The sequence below is a fragment of the Corella eumyota genome, chromosome 2, assembly GCF_963082875.1.
Source record: "Corella eumyota chromosome 2, kaCorEumy4.1, whole genome shotgun sequence".
Taxonomy (NCBI): Eukaryota; Metazoa; Chordata; class Ascidiacea; order Phlebobranchia; family Corellidae; genus Corella; species Corella eumyota.
This window is the reverse complement of record NC_137491.1, coordinates 6,170,632-6,191,097: the sequence shown is the minus strand read 5'-3', so window position 1 is coordinate 6,191,097 and position 20,466 is coordinate 6,170,632. Positions and strand designations below refer to the sequence as shown.

Here is a 20,466-nt window from a genome sequence, read left to right as displayed (position 1 = left end):
AACGACATTTTATACAATATAATACATGTAACTTAATATAATAACAAAATTCTTTAAGATATAGTCACAACCGATGATGTCACGACATCATCATCACCGATGGAGCATTGGTAGGTTCCTGCGTCATCTTTGGTGACGTCACTGATGAATAACCCGCAAAAACCGTCGGTCCGTGTTACCATAGAAACACGACCGAGTGATTTTAAAATAACGCCATCTAAAATATAAATTGAACGTAAAAAATGATCAAAGTTTTATTGATTATACAAAAGGAGATAATTGTTACCTTTTGACCACTTGACCGCCGCGCAAGGTGTTACGTAACAATATAACATAATTTCGCCTCCTGTTTTGCCGCCTACGTCACTTAAATAATGATCAAATATTGAATTTTCTGTGAAAGAAAAAACTATTATAAGAAAGGAACAAAAATCTACACACTCTTAATAAATAAATTTAGGTTAATATACTCTTCCTAATACTTTAAAAAAACTAAAAAGTTTACCCTTTAAACTTGTATTATGTTGCAAAGCATTAATTATTTCACGACACCAAGCTTGCTTCGACCCAAAGGTTTGACACTTTAAATACAGACACCATGGCGCACCCTTGTGGTTGTCAGATTTAAGAAGAAAAACTTTTGATTCCGTTTCAGATGGCTCGCACACAATGTCAAAATCAGATAGCTTTTTTAAAAGAATAAATCAAATTTAAATTTCAGCATAGATTAAATAAATAACAAAAAAAAATTTTATAATAAAAAAAATATAAAAACACTATGGTATAAATTTGTAACCTAATACCTACCGAATATTTCTTCTCAAACTTCGACATGTCTGAAGTTTTGTCATATTTTGCAATAACTAGGCAATTTTCAAGTAAAAAAATTCGTCGCTGTGATTTAGTTTTATTAAAAAAATCGGAAGAGCCGGATATAAGTACAACACCTGCGTTCATAATATTTGGAAAAAATGATAAAAAATAAAATAAGAGTAAAAAAATTTACGCTTATACATATTAGGTTATTTTGATTTAAATCTATTTTTACCTTCTTTCAAAAGTTTTCCCGAATTGTTTAAATTTATATTGGGTGGAGTATTCATTTTCTGCCACAGTCTTGTTGTTTTAGCTAGATGTGGTACATCATATAGCATACGTACAGCTTCACGTGACACTTTGATAATGCCATCATTATTTTCTTCATATCTCATTAGTTTCTAAAAATTTAAAAAGTTTACATAATAAGACATGTAACAATTTTAAATAGCTTAAATGTAGAGGAATAATTTAATGACATAATTATACATTTATTCTTCAAGCAACAAACAGCATGCAATTTTATAAACTACCTGTTAGCAATACCATACTACAAAAAAAATGTATGAACAATAAAGTCAGTACGTTATCCACAGTTTTTAAATAGTTCAGTTAACCTTAAGATAATATTGATAAAGTGTAAGTTGCTGCAGAGGTTTTTGAGCAACATCCTCCATCGTGACGTCACCAATTCTGGAAAGTTCTGCCAAACCGGAAGCCACGTCTTTATTTTCTACCGCCAGGTGAATGGAATCAAACGTGTTGATCACGTGAGTAAAATGAAGTTGCTAGATTTACATTTGTGATTTAAGTTTAATTAAATATTTATAAAGATAAATTTACAAAATATCCAAATATATTCTGTTCTAAAAAATCTTACCTCAAACCAATGACCTAGTTTTAAGAAAACGTGAGGAAGAAGCAAGGGGTTGGCAAGACATTTGTTCAACTCCACAAGCATTAAGCTATAAACAACAATTTTTACTGAACAAATGCAATATTTTATACTTTTAAATAAAAAAGGCGTTTCGAAATAAAAATTACCTTGTATGAAATTGTTCTATTTCTTCTAAATCACCAAACAACTGTTGGGAGTTCAAATCCACCGCTGGGGGAAGCTCCTGAACATGCTTAATTACGTGGCATGCTTTTCGTAAAATAATGACGTAATTTTCTTCCTCCTTTATTAGGTTTTGAATCAGCAACCTAGTAGTAAATCTAAAATTGTAATTTCTGCCCCATATAAAAATTTGTTAAATATTAATTATTTGTGAAGCTACCTTCTTTTTTCGTCAAGGTTGCCAGTTTCCAAATTAGTTGGAACTGTAAGTAATGACGAATAAGATTTTTCAAAATTCATAACTGTTTTAGGAAACTCAATTTTTGGCTGATCGACGTTAATTTTAGGTAACTCAGTACACAAGGGAAAATTAAAGGCAGCTGGGCGAGAACGTGGTGATATCTTTTCCGCTGAACTGGGTACCGGTGATGGGGTAAATAGTCGTTGTGATAAAAGTACAGGATCAACAAACCCCATCCTGTGAAACAAATAAGTATTTTAGAGCAAATGTATAAACAATAGAAAAACATTAGATTGCAGATGGTCTATAACCAAAACTATGACATTAATAATCACATAATTATAATAGTGATAAACATTAACATAAATAAAATTACTTAATCGGTTGATCCTTAGTTGGTTTTGTTCTAACCAACCACTCCCTGCTTGAACTTGAATCCAAAACTTCCACTGGTTGGCCACATTTTAAACGAAGTGTGGCGCTATCAAAACCCATTCCTTCGGATGACGTCACAGCATAGTATATCTCAGGTGCCTTGTGTTTGAAAACAATTCAAAGTCAAAAAATTATTCGCCGATTTAGACTTTTAAAATGTGTAGATAGCTAACGCAAAAATTCTTCTATAAACTTACTTTGACTGAAGACTTTAGGCTTTCCAATTCACAATCCGAGTCCGACGAAAAACCCATCGAAGTTGAAGGGCGTGAACTAGTTCGTTTAATTAGCACAGGGTGATATTTATTCCTGCTCTTTCTTTCTACCTGACTGTACAAAGAACAAGAAGAGTCGCTTAGTTCACTTTCATCCTGGGTTGAGCAGGAAGACGTCGAATAAGTTTCTCGAATGACAATACTTTCGATTACGTGAATTTTGAGTGGTTTGGCTTGAGTTGAACCTTAGAAAATAAAAATTAAGGTTTACATTAATAATTTATCTTTAATGTTAGTTTAATAACCCTAAAAACAAGTTATAATTTTATTCTGTTTATTACGAAGCCAACATTAAGAAAAATATTTAAATCTTCAAAAGGTATAAACATTGTTGAACACACTTAGTATTATAAAATCAAAAAAAAGAATACGAAAATAAGCATTTACTTATAATTGATTTTGGACCATCTTTATTTAATGGTTTTTCCTGATCCCACTGTTCTGCACCACATCCTGGTTCAGGAGGTTGAATCGACCAAGCGTAACTATTTTCGCTAGGTTGGGGCACGTAAATACTGACGTCATCATCAGTGACGTAACTGTCACTTATAGTTGGAGTCGCATCACTATGTATGTTTTTAATCTAAAACAAGATTTTTTAAAAGTTGAAATTGTTTTAAAAAAATATTCAAGACGCCATGAGATATTAATAAAAATTTATAATTTTTACACTTTTTAGTAACATACCCCCGTTGCGATTGCTTTGTCAGCATCTGTGTGATCTGTACTAATCAGTTCTAATTCGTCATCAGAATTGTCCTCGTGTACTTGCAAAACTGCTGAACATGCACTTTGTCCGAATTTGTTGGTTACATGACATGAGTATAATGCTGCATCGCTTTTGGTTACTCGGTGAATTTTTAAACTGCATTCGGTCTTTTGTGCATCTCTATTACATATGTAAACATAAAGTAATGTTTATAAATCGCATATAACAACGTTTTATAATAAAGTTATGTAACATTGTAAATAAAGTTTGAACTCACAAAGGATTGCATTGAAGTTCCATATTTTCTGTACTGTAACTTAATACCATTACTTCTTCCATGCTTCCTTCTTTACGCCAACTAACAGACGGCTCTGGATATGCTGTTATGAAATAGAAAGTGTATTTTATTAAAAAAACTTTCTAGGTTTAACGTTTCCGCAAAATTTTAAAATTAAATATAAGTTTTTAATTTTATTAACATACCTGCAACTATGCACGAAAAAATTACGGTGTTTCCAACAACTGAATGTTGATTATGCAAACCCTGAGTAAAGCCTGGGCTTAATCCTTCATTAAGGGTCATTCTGGATACGCTATTTTATACGAAAAAAATATTTTTTTAAATTTAAATTATTAAATTTGGCATAAAATAAAATAATTTTAAAATCGATTCTATTTATTTAAATACCAGAACATAAAACAAATATTATTTTTAATTAGCCTACTTACTTTCCGATTTCTTTTTCACTGTTTTCTTCAATATCTCTCAAAGCTTCCATGCAAGTGCTTATAATATTGTCCACTTCATTTAGGTTTAACGAAACAGTCTGCGTGACCTTATATTAAAATAACGAAAAAACTTAAAACATTTTGTATTTAAAATTTTGTTAACTATTGCTAATAAATATCATTTTAATTTATTAATAGCAAAAAACAGGTTTATGTCAAACTATACATCTTACTACATACTTCACTTGACTCTTGATGTAAAAATTTTTGATTTTCCAAATTCAATTTCTCGCTGTTATCTAAAAAAGTTAACATAATTAGGTTTTTAAATAAACATTTTTAAATTGACAAGTATTTAGTTATAATCAAGTCTACAAAAATTCTTACCGTCTTCAAAAGATTCAGCTCTAACAAAAGTTGGTTCGATTCCAAACAGCCTGGCCATTTTATCGTCAGTAGTTTCATGTGGTAATTGTAGATCTCTATCTTCGTTCTCACTTTCAATTTCACAATCTAATGGTTGACAATAAAGAGGCGACGAAAGTTGCAAAGTACGATTGCAGGTTGTAATGGTTTCACCAGTTTTAGCGTCGACTACTATTGTCGTAACTGTTTCGTTTATAGTTGTTTCCATTGGTTTAATAACACAAGTTGGTGTCACAGGCAAAACACTCCCTTTGTTTACATCAAATAAACTTTGGTTCTCAAATTTTAAAATTTCGTCATTTAAATCGGAAAGTGTTTGGTCAAGCAAGTCTTCATTTGATTTTAATTGATCGCTGACCTCATTGTCTTTATTGTTAAAGTCGCTTATATTTAGACCTACTTCATTGCAATTATTATATTCTTTGATGGAATTGTTACTCTCGTTACTTTCTTCCTCAATGACGTCAGGAAGGTTTACGCCACTGTTAAAACTTGAAACAGTGCAAGCCGAGTTTTCGCTAGATTTGTTGGGTTCAAGTAAAACATTAGTGAAGTTATCTAGAATTTGTTCAATATCGGTTTCTTCAACTTTATGCTCGAGCAGGTGATTTCTATAACAAAAATGTTAAATTTTATTTAGGTTGTTAATAAAAATATATATTTAAGATTAAATATAACGAAAGTAATCAAAAAACCAACATGGTGCTTGTTTGAGAATTGGCACTCATAAAAAATTCTTCATCTATCGACTCTGTTGCTGTTTCGTACGAATCAGACAAACTTGAAATCATGCTCATTCGTTTGTTCTTTAGTGAAGAATCGGGACTGCTAAAAATGAATTTAATCATTTTCATACAAGTTTATAAAAAATATTATATTTTAAGGTTTAGCTTAAAATATTAGTTATTCTTGTGATACTTCTTGAAAACAATATTATAAAGATTTCACTGTTTTAAATAACTAACCTGTTATTGGAGCTCTCCGAGTTCTTACAATAGTTGTCTTGGATAACTGCAGGATTTTCATCATCACATATTTCCATTTCCAAGGTTTGGGAATCTTTCGTAACCACAGAAGTCTTTTCATTTTCTTGTAAGTTTAAGTTTTCGCAAGTAATCTCATTTTTATTGTCCAAATTTAAAATTGATTCTTTATCTTCTTCTTTTTCAGGATTAAAATAATCTGATCCTTCTTTATCATGTTCTAAAGTTTCTTCCATTGGTGATTGATAAGCAATGGTGATATTTTGCGATGTATTAATAGAATCAATGTTTAGGTCAACTCGGTTGTAGGACATTTCATCCTCGTCATAATGTAATAGTTCTATTATGCCTTCACTGGCTGCAACCTTGGTTAGATTCATTTCAATATCATAACTACTGGCATTACCTGCATTGTCTTTTTCCGTAGTTAAATGAATGGTTTCACTTGTATTCAACATTAAAGTTTCTTCATTTTGATTTGTAGATTCTTGATCGAGTTGCTTCAATGTTAAATTACTTTCAGGTGTATATGTTGGGCTTGCTTCATCTTCAAACACTTCTAATGCTGTATTATCGTTTATTTGCAAATCAAAATTTAAGTCACCGAAACTTGAATTGTATGTAGTTCTATCTTGTGAAAATATCCCACTTTCGTTGAATTCTGATACGACTCTATCTTTTGGGGGACAAAGTGCTAAAGCATTAACATTTTCGCTAATGACTTGCTCAGAAATCATAGTTTCTTCTTCTAAAGAGCACTCTTCAATAATGACTATATCCTGTCCCATAGCTGACATAAAATTTTTATTTTTTGTGAAAGTGTCTTGAATAAATGTGTCAGCCGATATTTCATCTTTAATTTGATTGTTTAAATTGTCATTTTGTTGTGAGTTTTTATAACCGGGAGTTGTAGACTCATCAATTTGTTCAGATTGCAAAATATCTTTATTCAAACAGTGTTCATTAATTAAAGTCGTTTCTGGAACGTCAACATTTTCATTTGCACTGTCTATAAAAACTTCCCAACATTCCGCTTTTACTGGATGACATTCATCAACCGACGAAATTGATAAATTGAGCCTTTGTTTCATTTTATCGACTTTGACCGTTTCGTCAATATCAAGATTTTCTTCAAGTTTTCTTAAGATTGATTCTTCTTGTCTTATTTCATCTGCCTGCTTTAATTCATATACTTCAACATCAGAAGAATAACAAATTTGTGGAATAGGGAATTTTGAAATCTCGATTTGTTCTTGATCGTACGCCTGATCAAATTCTTCAGGTATGTATTCAGATTCAAAATCCAATGATTTGTTTGAAATTTTATCTGTTAGGGCAAGGTTGGAAACTGCATCAGAAATATCCATTTCTGTATTGGTTGAATTGGGATCGTTTGTGGTTTTGTTGGAAGTAAAGTCTTCCACGTCGTCATTTATATTTGCGATACATTTTTCTTTTACAATTTTGAATTTTTCAACTGTTTCTTGATTTTTCTTGATAATTTCAATGTCGCTTAATACTTCTTCTTTATCTTCCTGATCTTCAATATTTTGTAATGTATTTAAAACTGTTTTATTATCTTTAATTTTTTCAATGTCTTTCTTAATTTCTGTATTTCCTTTGAAGCATTTTTTTGATTTCCAATTTTCTCCGTCGCTTGATGACATTGAATCTTCTGCTAAAAACTCGAATTTTCCTGTAGTAGTAATTACGTCACCACGAAAACTAGTGACGTTGCATCGATATGTTCCACTATCGTATTCTTTACAAGATCTAACTAACAGATTCTTGATTCCTCCCTTTTCCGTAAAATGAAATTTAGGAGACTAAAATTAAACAAGCAATTTATTAAATATTAAACTTTTGATAAAAAATGTATTTCTTATTAACATACTTCTCTTATTAGTACATCATTTCTAAACCACTGAACTAAAGAACATTCCTTCGACACGATACAACTTATAAACACATCCTTTCCCACCAAAGCTGTAATGTCACTGAGTGTTTGAAGAAAAGAAAAAGGCAAAATCTTTATGATAACGTCGCATTGTGATGTAATATCCCCAACAGAACACCTAAACAGTTTATTAGATAAAATAAACTTTCTAAATTCTAAAAAAATCTTGATCTAAAACTTCATCAAACAAATATGTTTCGTATAAAGAGGTAAATTAAACCGGTTACCTGTATGTCCCGGCGTCATGAACAGTGGCTTTTTTAATTACAATTTCCCTTGTTCGATCATATTCATACAACGTCAACCGTTCTTCCTCGCTCGTAATTGTCACGTGATCAACTGTCCAACATGCCTTGTCGGAAATCGAACGGTTAAGCTGGAAAGAAAAAGTATTACCAACTAGACAAAATATCTTTTAATGCAATTTAATGTGCTTTTGAATTTTACCTCACACCATAATTCTAATGTTTCTCCTTCCGTTATTTCCACACATTTTAGTTCGGTCTCAAAGTAAAGGGGAAGTTCCGGAGTGAAATTTTCCGGAAACTCAGCGTATTTCCCAATCCCTAAATCACTAACTGCCGCAACACGAAGCCTAAACAAGTAGAAATAATACAACAATAGTACAGTATTTGTTTTAAAAATAAAATTTAACAAATGACATTAACGTTAATGTTTGTATATACATATTTTAATAATAAATATAACAACATACAATTTAAAATAATTCATTACCAGTGCTTTATCTCTGGTTGAAAACTAGATATGCAAGTCATCATTGTAAGATCATCATCTGTTATTATTTCACATGCAACGTCATCCCAGTCTTTTTCGGTCTTGGCTTGTATGACGTAACCAATTAAAGGTGAACCCCCGGGAACAAGAGGCTTACCCCAGATCAAACGTACATCTGTACTTTCGTCGATTAAGTTAAGTTCGCACGGTTGGTCGGGTACGTGAATTACAGATATCTTACAACTACAATAAAATAAAAACTATGTATTATAAACATATTTAACTGTAACAAACTTTTTTAAATGTTTGTTTGTATAATAGCAAAGCATACTATATTTGCCTAGGCTTTTTTGGTTAAAAACACGTTACCTTGATTCGACATTTCTACATTTAACAGTAATTTCTTTTTCGTTCCATTCTCTTGAAATGTTTTCAAAATCTAACGTCGAGAAAGCACCACGTGTTACAACTTCCATGTCCGAGCATGTGACGTCATCCACAAGTACGTCATCGATGTACCACGTGACTTCGTGCGACTCGACTTTCATTGAAAATTGACAGTTCAGGTCAGCTGGCTCACCTTTGAGAATTAAATATTACATTGTATTAAGTTGTTGTTTAAGTTTCAAAATTTAAAAAATTAAATTTTAAGTTTTTTTTGGAAAATTAAATAATTCAGTGTTTAAATTTAAAATCGGAAAAATAATAAATCACGACCTAACCTTCAACAAAAGTTTCCTCGCTTGGCAGTGTTTCCCTTAAACTTAGAAGCCACCTCTCAATTGTAACAAAACACGATGTTTCAGATTGATTTGGTATCACGCAATGATAAATAGCACTGTCTTCAGACTCAGGTAAAATAATGGTTAACGACTGAATAAGATCATTGTTTTCGATGACAAAATCAGAAGAGTTCTGTTAAACATTAATAAACAAATCAAAATATTTTTCAAAACAATACTTCTTGAAGAAGAATACTCACAAAAGTTTGTTTTTCTTAGACTTTACTCTGATGATTTATAAATATTTAACTTACGAAAAGCTTTTTTTAAATTTACCTCTAGTTTTTCATCTTCACACAACCAAATAACATCGCGGGTGGGTTTAGATATCGCACAAGTTAGAATAAGTTTGTTGTCATCATCACGCCCTGTAACGTCTTTAAGCGGTGTTGTAAAAATTATCGGCTGACGTTTGACCCGAACCTTTATAATAAATTAATTTAAATAAATATTTTTTTAAAACAACGGTAATATTTGCAAATCTGCCTAAAAATATGTTATACATTTCTTAATCTAATTATATGTAATATATTTTTAATAATTTTTAAAAAGTTTCTGTTAAGTACTTAAGTTAATAAACAGTGTTACCTCTGAATTTGTCAACGTTTTATAGGAGTATGTAAGGGAATAAGTCCCACTGCAAGCTTTAGAGACATCGCTTAGCTTCAGGGTATGCTTTACACAATCATCTATCTACAATAACATTATTGGTTTAAAAATGATCTTTACACAAACATAAACATGTAAGTAAAAACGTTTTTTCAATTATATTTTTATTGTAGAAACCTTGTTAACGTAAGCATCAGGACCCAATATCGTTCTTCCATCTTTACACCAGGTTACCGCCACCACGGGAAGTGACAAAACACATTCGAGTTCAATAACTTCTCCTTCAAGCTCCTCTACATCGCTTAGTGGTCGCTGTACATCAATTTTTGGTTCAAGAACAGTTAACTCCGCTGAAGTTCTAGATTTAAACATTTATTAATGTATCAAAAATTAACACGCTTTTTAGATTTTTTTTTATATAAAAGCAGTTACTTGAGAACAAAACTACAAGTTTAAAAAAATAAGAAAAACACTTTAGAAAAACTAATATTAAATACATAACTTTGTTGTTAAATCATTTACCTTCTGTTCCTATATCGACAAGAGTAGTTTGCTTCATCGTCGTACCGAGCATCAACTACTTTTAAAGTCTGTTTGCAACCTTCCGATTCCATATTAAATTTTTCTGATTCAAATACTTCTTCGTCGTCCATGTACCAAGCTACCTGAAAATGTGTTTAAGTTTGAAACCCATACATAAAAAGACACACATAAAAAATATGTTTACATGATTTTTAAGTTACAAACACATTTTAACCAAAATTATTAGTTGTCTTTTTAAGAAAATTTTTTTAAGAATTTTGTTTCTAAAATTAAAATTTTACCTCCAAGTCAGGCTTAGAGAAGAAACACTCAAATTTGACGTCACTTCCTTCGCGAACCGTCATGTCGGATAACCGTCTTTCGATCCCAACTGGTCGTTCTCGTACCTCTAGCAAACATGACGTCATAACCGTTTCTCCTGTACGGTACGCAATCACGCTTGTCTGGGTAACGTCATGTAGTCGCAAGGTTTTTTCACATTGATCGTCAATAATTGAAACCTGAAAAAGTGAAATTAATTTTTGCAACAAAAAGTAAATGATATTTTATGATAAAGAAGTTGAAACATTTATGTTAATTTTTACTTTGTTTTAGAATTGATAAAATAATTAACTTTTAAACTTTACATAACTTTTACGAAACTAAATGTAAAACAAATCTAACCGTAGTTGAAGGTATTAGAATCTCACTATCCATCAACCAATCTCCTTCCACGTCGCACTGTGAAAATTTAAATCTAAACTCGGCCTCATCATTAACGTATTTACGCACATCAGTCAATGGTTCAGTTACGTGAAGTAAAGGAACTAAACAAATTTTACGAATTTCAACATATCATGTAAAATAGTTTAACTATTTTTCAACACCCTACCCCAACAAAAAAGTAAATTTAAAATTTTTATATGATAAGAAACAAAATACTGTTTTGAGATAGGCCAATAAGATATAGAATTTGGATATGTTTAGCATTTTTTACCTTTTACAAACAATTCAGCTGAAGTTTTACACCCTTCATCGGTTTCGCATGAATATCTCGCCTCATGGTGAGTAACCACTCGTGATATAAATAAAGTTCTAGTAATTCCCTTGGACGAGATTTCAATATTTTGATCTGATTTAGATAACTAAATATAAATTGCTAAATTGACCCGCTGGTAATATATAGTATTTAACAAAAATGACAAAATTATATAATTATCTAAGTTAAATTTAAAAATATACAAAAGATTTAAATTTTACAATTAAAGTATTACCTCGGCGTCATTTCTGTACCACGTGACCTCAGCCTCGTGGTCACTTACTTCACAAGTAAATTGTGCAGAGTCTTTTAAGTCAACAACCAAATCTCTTATTTCTTTTACAAATCTAACAGGAGGTTCTGAAAAATAACGTTAAGCAAATCTTTTTAATTCAAAATAAATATTGAATTTTTTTACTTGGTTATTTCACATATAAACAATTATAAAATGTATTAAAACTTGAAACGTACTTTTTACATATAGATCTGCATGATCTAAAACTTTGTCCTCTACCAACACCTGTATTTCGCCACTGTCGGCGATAGATAGCTTACGCATATGAAGAGCATGCCAGCATCCCTTTGTTAATATTTCACACCTAAAACACATTTATAATCAGATTTAAAGCAACATCAATATATCAAGCAAGTTTATAAATTACATTTAACATATAAAGATTAAAAAGACAGTCGAGTTCTTTACACGCAAATTTTTTACCCTTATATTTATTCATATTACTTACTTGTTTAATTGTTCTTTGATCACTTTTCCATTTCTTGTCCATTTGACGTTAATATCAGAATGTGATAACATGATACTGAATGATGCAACTTCACCCACAACGGCCACAACATTGTTTAATTCTTCCGAAACTTTAACTTCCAGTTCTAAAGTAAATAAGTGTATTACTACCCCTATCAAAATATATAACAAAAATAAAAATAAAGAAATAGCAACAGCCAATAACTTCATTTATTTTTAATATGTCAACTACTAAAAAAATTTACTTGTGATATTTAATTTGCATCTTGTAACATCGCAGTCACTTTCACATTGATAAAACGCTGCGTCATCCAAACAAGTTTCCAATATTTTAAGCTTACATATACGACCTTCTCTTGATATAACACACTTGCCCGGAATTGACAGCAACTTTGTTGTCCCTGTGTATAAAAAAAATGTCTTTAAATGCAGGAATTTTGTTTTTAGTTCAACAAAAAGTAATTTTTCTGTTTTATTATTAAGCTACCACCCTTTATACAGTGCTTGCTTGTTAAAAAATAATGTAGTCACCTTTGCTCCACTGTACATTTGCGTTATCTGCTCCCACCTCGCAAGTAAGAACACACTGATTTCTTTCCTCTATTGTGGTATCCTTTAGTTTTTTAATAAAGTTGGCTAATGGCGCTGTAACATACCAAATATGAAATGCTTTAAGAAAAAAGTTTTTTAAAAAAAATTGTTTGTTGATCAAATAGATAACATTTAATTATAATAACATCTTTAAATATATTTAAATTACATGCAATAACAAACCTTTCACTGTGAGGTTAGCTTCAACATTGACGTTATCGGCAACAAAAATTATTTTTCCACTATCTTTAACTTTTAAATCTCTTAAAGTCACATTGTAAGTATTTCCACTAACAGAAATCTAAAATTGAGTGATATTCACATTTTTTAACAAAAACATTTTTCAAATATTTTGTTAAACTAAGATTTATTTTTTAATTTTTTTACCTGGCAATTACCGTTAACAAATAATATTTTATCGTTAAGCTTCCAAACTGGATTTCCCCTGGGTTTCCTTGACAATGAAATTTCAAAAGTTACTGTATCTTCATTTTTACAAATACAATCTTGAAGTCCTTTAACAATTTCAACGACAGGCTCTGCAAGAGAATGCTATTAAACTAAGGTAAAAATATATATTAAATAAGGCAAATGCACATTTAACGGTAAAAAAATCTAGGTCGGGTTTTCTTTAAAATACTTGATACCTTTAATAGTAACTAAGGCTGACACCGAATCATGTAGAGTTTCACAAGAATATTTTCCTCTGTCTTCACAACTAACATTTGTTATCACCAACTCTCTGCTTAGTCCAGTGTTTAGAGACATCTTTATCCTTTTATCTTCATAAAAATAATTTCTTTAAATTATATGTAATAAATCTTTAAAAGTATGCTCTTTTAATTAATAGTCAACAATTTTTTAAATTAAAACATATCTGTTTAAATACCTTGTTGCAAAACTAGACCATCTTTCATCCATTTAACATCACAATGTTCTGGTTCAACCTCAACATTTAACTTCAATTCATTTCCCTCAATCAAGTTAAGTTGTTTTGGCAAAGGTTTAGTGAAAGTGTGAAGTTGTTCTAAATATAATAAAAGTTTTAGGCATTCAAATACATAATTGTCTATTTCAAATTAACTCTATTGTTAAAAATATATTACTTACCTTGCACTGATAGCACAAAACTTGTAAATATATCCGAATTTAAAACCAGGGCACATTGGTAGTTTCCAGATAAGTTTGAATTAACTTTATCGAATACTAACTTTCTTTCTGCCCCCTCCTTTAAAATCTTTAAAAAAATATTATAAAAAATTATTTAATTTGAAATATCAAGTAGTGTAAAACTATTCCATAAATTTTGAACAAATATTTACTTACCTTAATATTGGTATCATTTTCATTTATTTCAATACCATCTTTTAACCAAACAACCTCTGTATCAATGTCCGATATATGTGCGTTAAGCACAAAGTTTAAATCCCCCTCTTTGCAACTCATTACTTTTTTTGCTTGACCACCAATAAATGTAACAGACGGGATTGGAGGTAATGGTTTTGTAACCAAACATTCGGTTTGTTTTTGTTCTTCAAGCATTGGTTCTTTGACCTTAAAAATAAAGAAAGAATAAAAATAAGTAAATAAATATTAAGGTAAAAATGAGTAAATAAATATTGTACTTTTTATTATTATCTTATATTATATTTTTTCAATTTGCAACTCAACTATTTTTTTTATAGTTTTTAACTAAATATTTTATATTTTTTATTAAATTACATTTATATTTAATACTATATAAAATATAAATACTTGTTCGGATGTATTTTGAATATTAGTTTCCTCTTCTAAAACTGAGATATTTTCTGAAACATTATTCTATAAAAAAGAAATTACATTAAAATTTAAATAGGATGCTATTTTTTATAATTTAGCATCAATAAAATTAGAAATAAATACGCAAGTCCTTGCAAACCATTTTGGGTAAGGTGTCTTCAACATGAAGCTGTGTGGTTACTTTGTTTTTATCAACCGTGCATTGTACAACTCCTTCATCTTCCAAAGTAATATCTTTAATCGTCAACCTAATTTCATCATTTTTTTGCTTGATTTTATACCTAAATATAAAAGAAAATATTCTACCCTTACTTGGAATTTTTTTAAGCAGAAGCCTATTATTGTAATACAAAAAATAACATAAGAGCATTAAACAATATAGCATCTTTACTTTTTGCTTTTTGGTGGAATTGGATTTCCTTTGTGATCCCATTTCGAATGACATTTCTTATCAGATGACAGTTTTACTGTTATCGTAACGTCATCACCAATCTTGCTTAATGTAGTTTCGGGTAAGGTGCATGTGATTTTTTGAAATGGTTCAGTTTCAAACCAACTTAGAACAGTTAGTTGGCAAGAACTTGATAATGGTGTTTTGCCTAAAAATAACAAAGGTTTTGGTAAAAAAATAAACTATGTTAAAATATATTTAGGTTATACATATTATTTAAATGGGTAATAAACTTTAATATCTTTATATTAAAAATAAAATTACAAAGAATAATAATAAAACTTGAACTTAAAAAAAGACCATTACACATTTACCAGGCATTGCAAATCTTATTTCTCCAGATGCAGTACTTTTAATATTTTTTAATTGCAAAATTTGATATTGATTTCTTTTCTCAATGATTACATCATGTGATTGAACAAGTTCATTGTGCTAATATTAATAAAATCATAAAATAAAGTAAAATTATTTATTGTTTATATAATCTAGCAACATCAGCTATTTGTTCAATTAACGCTTTTTGTTATTATACCTTGTGATACCATTTTCCTAGTTTGTTAACTTGCTTGGAAAGAGCAACGGTAAATGTCGCTTCAGAATTTTCAGTTACTGTTACGTCTTGAAGTTCTTCCACTACCGTTAGAGTTTTACCTGTAATAATTTAAATACAGTTTTTGTTTCTTGTGTAGATAACAAATAATTCCAAACAAAAAACTAATATGTTAACAACTATAAAAGTACTAACCCTTTACAATAAGTTGCGCTGAAGATGAGTCCTGGCTATCTTCTGCAACAAACTTGACTGCAGCACTTCCATTTTTATTAAGATTTTTCATGATTAAAGAATGAACATTTCCTGAACTTATTATTTGACAGTTCTCCCCTCTAAAAAGTTTATCGTGAGCAAAAAAAATAATAGGTAAAACCAAATAGTAAACTATAAAATCACTTTATTTGTATCAATAAAACCATTAAGCTTCAATGGTATATAATATTTTAACATGCCTTTCGATAAGTTTTAGTCCATTAAGAAACCAATCTCCCTTAGAAGTTGACAGATTAAGTTGAACTTCAAACCGTGCTGTTTCACCTTCATCTATCTCTATGTCTTTTAAACCCCGCACTATCTTAGTTTTAATTGCTAAACAAATTAACACATTGTTTTGTCAATACAAAGCTAATCACATATTAAAACTGTTACATTTTTAAATATTCTCAAACCATAAAACATTTCACTATACTTACGAATCGTTACTACTTGCGAAGGTTCACTTGGTTGCTTACAGAATCCAACTTTATTTAAAGATTTAAGTCTGAATTGATAAGAATCACCTTCTTGTAACTTCTTAATTTCAAGTTTTTCTCTTAAGGAAGATACTCTGGCATGCTTAATATACAAAATACGTTAATTTTTTTTAATAAAACTTAATGTACTAATAACTAAAATAAAACTTACCTCTTTCCATATATTGTCTTTTTCGGAGAATAATTCTACGACATAATCCACATTATTTTTATCAATATTTTCCCAACTCAAGGTAATTTTAAAATCTCCAGATATTCTTACACTTGGTATAGGAGGGGTTAAAGGTAAAGCTAAATATATAAAATCAAAACATAAAACTCTAACTAATTTAAAAAACCAAGTTAAAAAAAATAGAAGCAATAAATACAATATAACTTTTAAGATAAAACCGTACCCTGAACAGATAGTTGGGTAGGTATATTTATTGTAGACTGAGGAACATGAAATAGAATATCTCCAGCATCTGCACAACCAACATCGGCAAACATTAATGAATGTTTTACTCCATGTACATTGATCTATAAACATACATACCAATTTGACTAATATTTAAAGACTGAAAATACTGCAAAATTTGTTTATTCTTTTCAAATTTTAATCTAAAATAATTGTTTTCTATTTTTCAAAAATATGATATGTAATATCTTAAAGTTTTAACCTTGCATCTTTCTGTTGGGACTAATTTAGTTCCCCTTAATGTCCAATAGCAACCTTCAACAACCTCCGAAAGCGTATGTTGTAATATTAGAGTGCCCGTCTCAGGTACTTCCATTTCCTTGAAATTAAAACAAAACAATAAAAAGTGTTGTGACTATACATTTAACAAAATTATTGCTATTTTGCAAAGATTAAATCGTTTAAAATAAAATACCTGTGGCACAGGAGGGCTTATAACTTGAACATGGGCATTTAAAATTTCATTTTTTGGGCGTAAAATTGTTTTATCTTTCTTAAAAGTTTCGATTTCTGGTAAAACTTGTTTTGACAATAAAGAATCTAAACGACCAATTAAATATTTTAGTTAAACTTTTCAAAACATAAATATTCGAAAATCTTATAAATTAAAAAAAATAACTTTAAAGAAGGGGAAGCAAACATGGGTAAAATTGCTATTATTAATTTATTAAAATAAAGTATTGAAAACCTCGTCTTTGTTGTGAAGTAGGTTGTTTAACAATAAGTTTAGATGTTGCTTCAGTATCCAAAACTTTGCATGTATAATCTCCTTCATCATCTGCTGAAACTTTCTTGATAGTTAGTTGTTGTAAAGTTCTGAAACAACCAAAAATATAATTATTTAATTAAACTAGGTTTGTGTTTTTAAAATTTAAAACAAGTAATTTAATCTTATGATTGCGAACAACCTTTTTTTAATTTGATATTTAAAATGATTTTGTGCTCGCAATAGCATGCTGTATGTAATGGTATTTTAACTAGTTATAACTAATAGTAAATTTTATACCCTATAGATAAAACTTCATATTTTTCTTTTTCTTGAGTAAGATCTTGATTATCTTTAGACCATGTAGCAGGTTTGTCTTTAACCTGCTCCGTTAATTTGCATTGAATTATCGCATCTGCTCCTTCGTGAGCTGCTAAAGACTTTGCGGGAAATTCGGAGAATACTAAAGGCTTTGGCATATCTAAACATTATCGTACAAATTTGATTTTTTAAATAACAAGTTAAGTATTTTTAAAGCAAAAAGTTTTACCTATACCGCTTTATGTTTTAAGGTAAATAAATTTATTGGTGCATTAAATGAAAATTAATTTCTATAAACGCTAAAATATATTTTAGCGCCTCTTTATTTAAAATTTACCTTTAATAGTTACTTGAAGAATAGTCGTAAACAAACCGCCTTCATTACACGCTAGAATTGAATACATTCCTTCATCATGTTTGCTAACTCGAGCTATTCTAAGTTGATATACATCACCGACAATACTTAACCGAAATCTAAAATACAAATTTTTTAACAATTAGACACTGTCTCAAACTTAAAAAATAATTGAACTACACTTAGTCAAAGTTATTAATACCTGTTACCAGTTGTAATTTTCTGTCCTGCATGATACCATGATACCTCGGGTTTTGGAATACCTTTTACTGTCAAGCTAATCTTTGCATTCTTTCCCTCGTTTAAAGTAATAGCCTTGGTTATCGAAAGTTTACGTTCGACAGCACGAACTTGTTGTATTTTGTCGTTGCCAACATTGTTAAGCAAACAAGCGTCTCTTGCCTCAGCACCAAATTTTATAGACGGGTGCTCAAATTTCCGAGCACGCTTTACCTCAAGGCGCACGCTGCACGTGGCCTCGCCTTAAAAAAAGCGCGTGTTATAAAACGCGTGTGATAGGCTATAAACATTTTTCTATATTCAAATAGAGCAATTTTTTTAAATTACAATAGTTCTACCTACCTGTAGTGTTCGACGCAGTACAAAAATAATTTCCACAATCTGTTAATCGGGTGTCTTTTATTCGTAATACATGATGAGAATGCATGTCCTCTATCTGGTTAAACAATTGCGTAATAACATTGTATAAGCTATTAAACTCACCATCAGTTTAATAAATTTTCACAATTTTAATTGACATTAGAAAGGTTAGCAACATTACGATTCTTACCACATATCGTTGGCCTTGCAAAATTGGTTTACCGTTATCAGTAAACCAAGTTAACTTTGGCACTGGTACACCATGAACTGTGCATTGGAAAGCAACTGAATATCCGGCCCGCACTGTGGCACTAAACGGTCGTGTAACAAACACTGGAGCTAGTGGCAACACATCGTAACAGAGCGAAGGTTCTTCTAAATTTGTTACTGTTAAAAATTTAAAATAATTTTATTGAATAAATTCATTCTGGTCATCGGAATCTGATAATCCTAAGAAATTCAAATCATGGGATTTTAATAATTTTAGGCAATTTAAATAAGACAAAGCTAAAGAGACAAACTATATATATAACTCACACTTTCCAAGAGTTAAAAAAGCTGCACATAAAGCAACTCCTTTTTCGTTTTCGGCGATGCATGTATATTTTCCCCGGTCATTTAACCTGGTCTTTGTAATTGCAAAGCTATGCCCGCCGCCTTGATTCTGCGTTATTCTGTATCTTTGACTATCTTTTGCAGATAACACAGTGTCACCTTTTTTCCAATATACCTTTATAAAACATGAAGTAAAGTTTGTATCTAAGGTTAAAGTTTTATCATTTATCCGAACAAAACCACTCCACCATTTTAATTTTTAATTTACAAAAGTTATACCTTTGGTTGTGGAGTTCCAGCAACAGTACATTTAAACATAACAGCTTCTCCCATCTTCATGACTTTCGCTTGCGTCCTTCTTAGAAACATTGGAGCTCCCTCGAATTCAACTTCCTGATGATCCGGAGGTTGAACACTTAGATCGACTGAACATCTTGCTTCTCCGAGCGGACTAACAGCTATGCATTCGTATTTTCCACTGTCATACCAACGAGTTTGAAGAACCTCTAACGATGCAGTTGTCTCATCCTCTTTAAATCTGTACAAAATTTAAAGAATTATTGAATGTTATGGCCCTAACCTACTAATTATACTATTTCAATTACCTGTGCCTATCCCCTTGGTATAACCGAGTGCCGTAGATATACCAGTAAATAATAGGCGCCGGTTTTCCAAGCACTGTGCACTTTAAAACTGCTTCAGCACCTTCTGCTACATTTTGAGCTTTTGGGACTTTTAAAAAGCGGGGCGGCATACATTTGGTCTTTTTATAAATTGCATGTTCTAAAAAAAAAACATTTATTAAAAAATGTATTTTTAATTAACGTTGTTGATGTATATTTAATATAATAGGGTTAAACAATTAAGTAATAGCTAAAATAATAAGATTTTACCTTCCAGTAAAGATAGTTCGTAAGTAGTTTTGTATTCTAAACCACTAAGAGTTCCTTTACATCGATAAATGCCGCTGTCTACCAACGATGTATCATTTATAACCAAGTAACTTATTATTTCAGCTTCGTTTTCACTAAACATTGTTTTCATTTGTAGGTTTTTAACGTTTTGTATTATTTTAAAGTCTTGGGTGTTTTGGTCAAATTTGAACCATTTTATAAATGATATTTCTTCAAGATTCTTGTTTTTGTTTTCCAGTATTTTGTAAGGCATGGTAAATATAAATACTGAAGTTTGACCTATGCGTATCCATTCTTTCACGTCAGTTTTTACGAAAATGTTGTTAACAAAGGGAAAAGAAAGTTGTTCTG

General features: G+C 30.3%; 1 protein-coding gene across 1 annotated transcript; it reads right to left on the bottom strand.

Annotated features, from left to right (window-relative positions):
* Window positions 1-53: 53 nt before the first annotated feature.
* Window positions 54-20,236, bottom strand: LOC145742249 (obscurin-like). Its single transcript, XM_082560032.1, has 67 exons — window positions 20,095-20,236; window positions 19,807-19,984; window positions 19,481-19,739; window positions 19,184-19,376; window positions 18,837-19,033; window positions 18,629-18,722; window positions 18,249-18,528; window positions 18,029-18,165; window positions 17,671-17,851; window positions 17,353-17,480; window positions 17,080-17,204; window positions 16,867-16,983; window positions 16,603-16,726; window positions 16,359-16,498; window positions 16,148-16,289; window positions 15,908-16,043; window positions 15,648-15,787; window positions 15,435-15,553; window positions 15,217-15,334; window positions 14,843-15,050; window positions 14,591-14,732; window positions 14,428-14,493; window positions 13,999-14,226; window positions 13,783-13,909; window positions 13,562-13,699; window positions 13,320-13,454; window positions 13,060-13,211; window positions 12,856-12,973; window positions 12,613-12,750; window positions 12,327-12,482; window positions 12,062-12,206; window positions 11,790-11,917; window positions 11,554-11,678; window positions 11,277-11,424; window positions 10,964-11,106; window positions 10,582-10,800; window positions 10,280-10,422; window positions 9,935-10,115; window positions 9,737-9,841; window positions 9,425-9,571; window positions 9,089-9,281; window positions 8,736-8,946; window positions 8,367-8,609; window positions 8,079-8,226; window positions 7,859-8,007; window positions 7,569-7,749; window positions 7,302-7,500; window positions 5,657-7,214; window positions 5,391-5,519; window positions 4,653-5,302; window positions 4,506-4,564; window positions 4,266-4,372; window positions 4,020-4,129; window positions 3,814-3,916; window positions 3,515-3,716; window positions 3,215-3,410; window positions 2,750-3,012; window positions 2,494-2,651; window positions 2,097-2,354; window positions 1,861-2,022; window positions 1,697-1,781; window positions 1,434-1,604; window positions 1,049-1,217; window positions 808-947; window positions 506-686; window positions 287-394; window positions 54-217 (listed from the first exon to the last, which is right to left on the bottom strand). The coding sequence occupies exons 1-67, from the start codon at window positions 20,234-20,236 to the stop codon at window positions 54-56; spliced, it is 12,339 nt and encodes a 4,112-aa protein (XP_082416158.1).
* Between the last annotated feature and the right edge of the window lie 230 nt (window positions 20,237-20,466).